The sequence below is a fragment of the Sinocyclocheilus rhinocerous genome, unplaced genomic scaffold (genome assembly GCF_001515625.1).
Source record: "Sinocyclocheilus rhinocerous isolate Xijiao unplaced genomic scaffold, SAMN03320098_v1.1 scaffold692, whole genome shotgun sequence".
Classification (NCBI taxonomy): domain Eukaryota; kingdom Metazoa; phylum Chordata; class Actinopteri; order Cypriniformes; family Cyprinidae; genus Sinocyclocheilus; species Sinocyclocheilus rhinocerous.
Window position 1 is genome coordinate 592,400 of NW_015638954.1, and position 9,134 is coordinate 601,533.

General features: G+C 36.6%; 1 protein-coding gene across 1 annotated transcript in view; it reads left to right on the forward strand.

Annotated features, from left to right (window-relative positions):
• The window catches only part of LOC107750312 (collagen alpha-5(IV) chain-like), a gene marked incomplete at its 3' end in the record, with an annotated part of 39,311 nt that overhangs the window by 22,100 nt on the left and 8,077 nt on the right, over positions 1 to 9,134 (forward strand). Inside the window, exons 2-13 of the mRNA XM_016565636.1 lie at positions 4,598 to 4,657; positions 5,660 to 5,749; positions 5,873 to 5,917; positions 5,999 to 6,043; positions 6,334 to 6,396; positions 6,475 to 6,528; positions 6,640 to 6,666; positions 6,790 to 6,870; positions 7,795 to 7,857; positions 8,026 to 8,061; positions 8,149 to 8,190; positions 8,279 to 8,371. Coding sequence (XP_016421122.1) covers positions 4,598 to 4,657; positions 5,660 to 5,749; positions 5,873 to 5,917; positions 5,999 to 6,043; positions 6,334 to 6,396; positions 6,475 to 6,528; positions 6,640 to 6,666; positions 6,790 to 6,870; positions 7,795 to 7,857; positions 8,026 to 8,061; positions 8,149 to 8,190; positions 8,279 to 8,371 — 699 coding nt within the window. The remainder of the gene's footprint in view (positions 1 to 4,597; positions 4,658 to 5,659; positions 5,750 to 5,872; positions 5,918 to 5,998; positions 6,044 to 6,333; positions 6,397 to 6,474; positions 6,529 to 6,639; positions 6,667 to 6,789; positions 6,871 to 7,794; positions 7,858 to 8,025; positions 8,062 to 8,148; positions 8,191 to 8,278; positions 8,372 to 9,134) is intronic.

A 9,134-nucleotide genomic window follows, 5' to 3' on the forward strand; every position in this document is an offset into this window, starting at 1 on the left:
GATAAGCAAGAAAAAAAATATTTAAAGCACAGAGAATAACAATGCAGTGAAGGGTTTTTGACAGGCTAATTTTATGTGTACGCATCAGGTCTGTATACGCTGTCTGAAACATGTCTCTTGTGCGCGCTTTGATTGTGTGCGAGAACAGCGCGTGAGTAACGAATTGAGCTGTCATTCGTTTCTTCTTTTTGTGGTTTAAAATTGCTTGTACGTGTAAATTGGCAAATTAATCTGCGAATCACGTGCGTGCCGAACGGTAGGGTCTCATCCGTACGTATTACGGATCAACTGCGATCCGTTTAACTCCTAATATGTGGCAGATCAGAGCAATCTTTCATTTACTTATTTAACATGAAATTGTGTGAAACGGGGAAGTCGTGGCCTAATGGTTAGAGAGTCGGACTCGTAACCCAAAGGTTGCGGGTTCGAGTCTCGTACCGGCAGGGATTGTAGGTGGGGGGAGTGAATGTACAGTGCTCTCTCCCACCTTCAATACCACGAATGAGGTGCCCTTGAGCAAGGCACCGAACCCCCAACTGCTCCCAGGGTGCCGCAGCATAAATGGCTGCCCACTGCTCCGGGTGTGTGTTCACGGTGTGTGTGTGTTCACTGCTGTGTGTGTGCACTTTGGATGGAATAAATGCAGAGCACTAATTCTGAGTATGGGTCACCATACTTGGTCACATGTTACGTCACTATTTAAAATTGTCAAATTGCTACTCCATATCAATCGCATACAAAGAAAATACAGAATAATTCGAACAATCATTAACATAAATAAATAACAGAGCGTCATATCTATACACATTTTTCCCAGAACGTTCTTGAGACCCGGTAGCAATTCTTCCACGGCCCGGTAGTGGGTCGCGACCCGGTGGTTGGGGACCTCTGATCCACCGAGCCCTAGACTGGAATCTGCTCATTCCCTTTGTGGATGAATTGTTGCACTGCTTAATGTTCTCCACAGAGTGGCCCTGTTCATCTCCCCATCTGTCCATAGACTCAGAGAGCATAACTTGTCTGTATCTGATCTTTCTGTAGATCTAAACTCTGCCCTCTAGAGTAGACATCCAAAAACATTTGTCAACACCACCATTAAAATCTATTACCAAAAAAACCTTTCCTCTACTTTTCCACACTTACTAGCAACTATTGTTGGCTCATGTTTGATGCACTACCATTCAATAGTTTAGGGTCAGTATATTTTTTTAAATAAATGAATACTTTTCAGCAAGGATGCGTTAAGCTGATCAAAAACATCTGTAATATTAAGAAATATAAAGCATAGGTAATAATATGCAATGTTTCTTGGACCGTGTGACACTGAAGACTAGAGTAATGGCTACTGAAAATTCAGGAATAAATTACAATTTAAAAATATATTAAAATAGAAAAAAATAATTTTCACTTGTAATAATATTTCACAGTATTAATATTTTAACTATATTTTAAGAGACTTCTTTCAACCCCAAACTTTTGAACTGTAGTGTATAAACTTTTGAACTTGTTTTGTGCATAGTAGTGAGAATTATTGAATTATGCTAAGGTTTTTCTTTTGTGTGTGTGTGTGTGTGTGTGTGTGTGTGTGCAGACTTATATAATTTGGGGACAAATGTGTTACCAAAGGATAGCAAAATATGACAAAATCTCTCTTTAAAAAATATTTTTTTATTGTAAAAATGCATAAAGGTTTATGCTAGGAGTATAGGAGTATTTCACTTCATATAAAACAATTAATGGGTTTTGGCATGTTGTTGAATGCATCAATACATCATTTTTTGAATTCATTTTGTGGAAGTACAGTATTTGTTCATTCGAACATTTAGGTTTTTGACATGAAATACTTAAGTTTGCATGTCCTTTGATGTGACATGCTATATCAAAAACTAATTTAAACAGCATTTTATATACACTTTTCCACAAACATTCATATACATTTAATCCAAAATCTTAAGGGTAGTTTACACATAACATACAGTATAGTCATCTACTTTTAAGAAAGTGCATTGCACATTCAGTGCTCACAGCTCATCTTTTCCTTTATTTTCCAGGACTCTTTGTGCTTGTCTTTTTCAATAGCATAATGGTGCTGAATCAAGCAGGTGTGCTTGTCAGGATTTGTTTTTGTCCGCTTTTCTGCAGGTCATCATGAGATAATCTGCAAAAAGAGGAATCTTTTTATAAGGCCTTTTATTTGTCAGGGGTTTGTATTGTTTCTATTGTGATATTGTTCAAGGATGCCTTGATCTTAAATATTGAGGTCTCATTTGATTTAATGAAATCTGCCCAGTTCTGTCCTACTAGCATTATATATCATTGTTTGTATGCTTGCTTTGTTTTAGCAGTATTCAGTGTAAATATTCAGCTGGGTGCTTGTTTCAGATAATGCAGCTTTGTGTTTAATGTCACACTTCAGTTTTGTAGTGTTTAGTATGCATGCACTGTTAAGGGCCTTGTTCCTGTGTTACTGACACCTGATCAATACATTGTCATGTCAGTTGTTTTGATGTAATGAAAAGTTAACTTTTGACAGTATATGACTGTGCTGACCTTAAGAAAAATTACAAGCTTGTCTGTTTAGACCTTGAGATTCTGGAGACAAGCTATAAAACTGTTTGCATGCGTATGATCTTCAGGACTGATGTTCTGTTTCATATGTGCACTTAAACAAGTATGCACACATTTTCTGTGTGGCTTTCACTAGTGTAGTTCACTATGCACTATGTCTTCCAAAAGCCTCACGCAAGCTCACAAAACGAAACCACAATTATAGACAGATAGTTGTACTTCTCAGAGCAGTGATCTCATTTTGCAATAATAATAATTTTCAACATAGACTGTAAAATATTGTTTCTGTCTCAAAAAACATAGAAGGGAAACATAGAAGTACACAAGATGTGAAGTCTGTCTCAAATTGTACATTACTGTTCAAAAGATAAAAAGAGGTTGGCAAGAATTTTTTTTTGAAAAGGCTGCATTTATTTATTCAAAAATACAGTAAAACGCCAATATTGTGAAATAATAAAAAAAAACGTTCTACATGAATATAGGCCTATTTTAAAATGTAGTTTAGTCCTGTGATGGCAAAGCTGAATATTCATATTATTATTCATATTAGTCTTCAGTGTCACATGATTCCTCAGAAGTTATTCTAAGATGCTGCTCAAGAAAAAATAATTTTTATTATTTTTCCAAAATCTGACATAAATACAGCTCTTGTCTGCTTGAGATCTTTGTGATCTTGTTTTAAGAGGTAGTAGTAATTTCAGAAAGAAAATAGCGCCAATCTAGTGTTTTTATCAAAAATACCCATGGGCCTTTTATAGCGCAAAGAGAAAGCAATTACAATCTATTGTGACTGTGCAGTCCATTTATTTGCTGTCATTTAATTATCATTTATTCTGACTCAACAGTGTGTATTACGCTGTTGACATAGTTTGCATTCATTTGCCAGGGTTTTCACTTTGTAATAGGCTAGATCCTCTGTACATTTGTTTAACTTTTTATGGTAATTGTTCAGCCAGTAATTTTTCCCTCATAAAAAAAACATAAACGAATAGTACTTTTGATAAATGTTTTCATGTCTTGTTCACTCACAAGAGATGAAGACTCCGGTTATAGCAGTAGCGTAATAAAAGCTATTCTGTGTAATTCTATGTCCACACCACTAGGTGTCAGTATGTCATGCAGATATTCTTTGTAAACATTTCAGGTGAATAAGGACTGTCAGGATTAATGACTTCACTGTTCCCCTGATGATGATGAGCGGTGAAACTTCATTTAAACGAACTGTAAAGATGTTCTTGTGCTTAGACTTCATTCATGACATTGACTGAAGGTGGTTTTATGGTTTACAATCATTTTGTGTGCATACCATACACTACCGATTTTCAGCAGCTATTACTCCAGTCTTCGGTGTCACATGATTTTTCAGAAATCATTTGGTAGTTAATTATCATCAATTATTATTGGCTATTATTATTTCTAATAACTACTTGTATTTTATATTAATAATACTATTATTATTTAGACTGTTAGCAATAGTTGTTGTTATTATTATCAATTTTGAGTTTCAGTTTTTGCTGCTTAATATTTTTGTTGAAACTGTTATTCATTATTTGAATAGAAGGTTCAATAGAACAGCATTTATTTGAAATAAAAATCGTTTGTAACAAAACTATCTTTACTGTTACTTTTGATCAATTTAATGTATTCTTGCTGAATAGAATTATTTAAATTAAGCAATAATATTAAGCAGAGTGTTTTCAACATAGATAATAATAATATGTATTTTTTCAATCAGAATGATTTCTGAAGGATCATATAACACTGAAGACTGGAGAAATGGCTGCCGAAAATCAGTTTTGCCACCACAGAAACAAATTACATTTTAAAATAGAAAGTAGTTCTTTTAAATTGCAGTAGTATTTAAAAATATGATTGTTTTCACTGTGTTTTTGATGAAATAAATGTAGCCTTGGTGAACATAACAAACGTCTTTTTAACAACATTAAAAAATCTTAATTATTCCAAACTTTTTTTTATCTCCAAAATCTGTTCGGTGTGCTTATAAATAAATTGTGTTTTGTGTTTTCAGGCGTGTCATGGTTGTGGGACTGGACCAAAGTGTGACTGCAGTGGGGTGAAAGGACAGAAGGTGAGTGTTTATCCACAAACAAACAGCCACGTACTGTACATAAGCTGCATTCCAGTCGACAGGGTCCCTGTGCAGTGTTCAATGCTCCAGAGAACGGGATATCTGTTGAAATTCACTTCACCCAACAAAATGCCTTCATTCCGAACACCCTGCAACATCATCAAACACAGATGAAACTTGAGTTGCACTTATTAGAGGAGTTTGAGGAATGATAACAGAATACGCTTCTTTAGATAAGTGTAGGATATCAGACCGAATCAGACAATCTAAGATTTGGTCAAACATGGCTGAAACCTGAGGAGCCCAGAATTCCACAAGAGGCCCAAGACACAGGATGTCGTAAATCAGATCCTGGCCCCAAGCCTGAACCAACTAGCAGCTTTGAGTAGCTCACAGCATTAAAACAAAAGAACACTTATTGACAATTCCAAGGAGATTGTCAATTTTTATAATATAAATTGCTATACTTTAATATGCATATGTATGTATTGATGAATTGATGTTCCATTATTCCCTATGCCGTTTACTGTTTGCTCCCTTCAGATTGGAATTGCCTGTGAAATCCACTTTGTAGGGCACTTACGGTCGAATGGAACGCATCTGTAGACTGATGTCTGTAGGCTAATATGAATGTATTTAATGCATCCGTTGCGTGGCTATTCTTGCCCTTTCACTAGGCCAAACCATATTCATTTAAAGTTCAAAAGAAGTGAACATGAACTCAACAAAAGCCTGACTCTTTTCATTTTTACTTGTGCTACCAGAAGTGCTGCACTGGGTAATGTATGCTGTATGCTTAGATGTTTGTAGTTTTGAAATCTTATCTGAGACGCTAGTCTAATAGGATCACATGAAATGTTTACATTACTTTGTTTTATTGTTTTTTTCTGAATTATGTGATCTTCTGTGTACATCCATAATGATAATGGCTCTCTATGATGCTGTGTCTCCCTTGGTCTCTTTTATGACTTTCTTTAAACATTTTCCTAACTATAATGACAGGGTGAGCGAGGGATTCCAGGTTTAACAGGCCAACCAGGTGTTCCAGGTTTCCCAGGACCAGAAGGGCCGACTGGACCTTGTGGAGAGAAGGTCAGGACATCAGTCCACTGTGATATTCATATATTTGTATATATAATTACTGATCAACCCGAGTCTGTTATTGATCAGCTATACTATTGCTTCTATTAAAACTGGACTTTGTTTCTCTCACAGGGTGATGATGGAACGACAGGGCCGAGTGGGCCTAAAGGAATAAGAGTGAGAGTTTCTTCGTAACAGCTTCTGGCTCATAATGGATCCACAGTTATCAACAAATGCTGACCGTTTCTGTTTTTGCAGGGACCTTCTGGATTACCAGGCTTCCCAGGAACACCAGGAATCCCAGTGAGTGAATCAATAAGAGACAAACATTTTAGAGGACATTTCTTAAGCAGATTACATCATTATGGCTGCAAGAACTGATTGATAAAATCCTCATTGAATATTGTTGACAATGGAGTTCACTGTCAGTTAGTGTAATATGTGCACCTTGGCTTGGATCATATCATCAAATTATGCCTCCATCAGACATAATTTGCAGAAAACTCATTGCTCATTGACAGAATATAGAATAACATGTTGTTCAATAGTAATAGTAATAGTTATAAGCATGTATGTGCTGTTTTGACTGACAGGGTCTCCCAGGACAGGATGGCCCCCCAGGCCCCAAAGGAGTTCCAGGCTGTAACGGAACCAAAGTATGAAACACTACAAACAAGAATCTCAAGTAAAACTTTAAAAAGAGCAAACAAACATTAACTTTTTTTCTTTACAAGGGTGAAAGAGGATTCACAGGAAGTCCAGGTCTTCCAGGTTTAGTGGGTTCACCAGTAAGTGTTGCTTTATGTCACATTTCAAAATTGCAAGCATACTGTCATGCACTCCCAGAAATATTTGAAGTCATTATTCTCAAAATAATTCATATTTTCTTGGCTCCACAGGGTCCACCAGGTTCTATAGGACAAAAGGCAATTATTTCATTCCGTAATGCACATGCTTATGTTCTGCATTGCAGTGGCACACTTTCTTCAATACATATTAGGATACGAGTGAAATTATGTTTATAAATACCTTTTCTTTTTTTTCTGTAGGGGGAGCCTGGGGATGTCATAGAAATTAATCGGCCTTCAGAAAATGGGGATCCTGGCTTTAATGGTTTGCCAGGCTCCAGGGTGAGCATTTCTAAATCAATTAGCAACAGAACCAGATTTTTCCAAATAACAGTGAAACTCATGTTCCCATGAATGTTTGGGGTAAAATGAACACTCAATTTTGAAATCAAAGCATAATTTGACCCAAACTGGGGATATGCTCATAGTGGATTTCACTGTGTACCCTTTCAAACAAGTATCATAACAAGATTCATTTCTTTACTATATAAGCCGCCTTAAAGGGGTCATTAGATGCTAAATTAAATTTTACATGTTGTTTGAAGTGAAATGTGTGTTGGCAGTGTGTGTACACAACCACCCTATAATGATAAAAATCCACCCAGTGTTTTTTTAAAAAATCCAGATAAATCATAACCCCTTTTTCAAATCAAGCCGTTCTCAGATTCTTAGCGGTGTGACGTCACACTGGCAGGCCCCTCCCACGATTGTTGATTGACACTGGCATCTTACCTTAGACCCGCCCTGAGTGAGCTGTCATCAGTCCGCCATTGTTTCGACGCCGGAGCAGGGGTAGACAAGAATGTCTCCTAAGAGACCGAGGTGTTTTGTTGTTGGATGTAATAAGGAACATAGCAGTCGTCATTTACTCTTGACATCTGAGCCGCTGAAGACACAGTAGATTACTTTTGTTTTTGAAGGGAATGCGCTTCAATTCAATTGAGAGATTTTAACCAAAGTATGTTATAGACTTTTCATTAAGACTCTAAAGAATCATATCAACTTGTGGAAAATTTGCATCCGATGACCCCTTTAAAGTTAAAGCCACCCTAAAAAGTTTCTCGTAATTGCAACTTTATATCTCAAAGTTGTGACTATTTCTGCCTTCTATACTGTACCAGCAATTTAACAGAAAATGTGTATTTCTTGAAGTGCCGATAAAAATGAAATAACTCTAGTTCATAACACTCTGGTTACGATATATAGGGTGATCCTGGACCCCCGGGTCTTCCAGGTCCTGTTGGTCCTTTTGGTCCACAAGGGTACGAGGTAAGACACTGATTGCACTTTCTTTGTTAATTTGTGCAGCTGTAAGCTTTTGTGAATTAGACTCCACCTGGCATATTTCAGATGAAGGGCTGTGAATCTGGCTCATACAGTTTTAGAATTTTGCAAATACTATAATTAATTTTATTTGTAAATTCCATTGTTTTTCAGGGGCGTCCAGGCCCTCCTGGTCCACCAGGGCCAAAGGTAAGTTTGAATGCTGCAATTGAACAGTGTCAAGTTTTTCTTATCTCACTTTTTGTCAAAGTGCTAATGTGTTTCTTTACCTTGAAGGGAAACATGGGATTGAACTTCCAAGGACCCAAAGGAGAGAAGGTATGCAGCTGGTTCTGTGACAAGAACAACATGTTCATCAGGTTTATTAACAGTTGGGTTTTTAATGTGTGTATTTTTGTGTGTGAAGGGTGACTGTGGATTACAAGGACCTCCTGGGCCACCAGGGCAGGTTGGCGAAGTATCACGCTTACCTGATACAGTCATTCAACAAGGAGAAAAGGTAACATCATTTACTTGCTTCAAACCTTTTAGAACCAGATTTACTAAACAGGGCAAATAAGCATGAGATCGCAATCCCATAAAAGCGGCGATGTGAGTGGAAAGTTCTGAGGGTGGCATTGCGCAAATTAAAGAACACAGACGTAGCCAGTCCATTTCCATTTCCATAATCACCCTTAATGACCAATGCAATCTACCAATTAGCGATGATAATCAGGTGCATGTAATCTACTAATAACACAAGTGCATATTGACTTAAGTCATGCTTTTTTGGCTGTTAAATAATGGCACAAATACCAGTAAACTGTCTAGTGCAAAACTTGCATGATACATTCAAATACTCTCCACCTATACATTTTGTGTCTGTAAGGGAGACGCCTACAAATGAACATGCAATAAGGTTAGCAGTGTTGGGAAGGTTACTTTGGAAATGTAATAGGTTACAGATTACAAGTTACCCTATTTAAAATGTAATAGTAGTGTATCTTTTTCAATTACTTTATTAAAGTAATGTAACTGATTACATTTGATTACGTTTTGATTTATTTTCTAAATTTCTAAAACTGTTAATCATTTTCAAACATTTACACCATGCAGGCTTAACCTTACAGTAGTGCTCAACACCGTTAAGACTTTCAGAATCCTTCATCACTTGAATTAAGATGATCAAATTTGAACACATCCACCACAAAATCAGACTTTAGTACCGCCTTTTACTTTGATATTGATCTGAAGTTCAATGCAGATTTAAAATCATAAGAAAT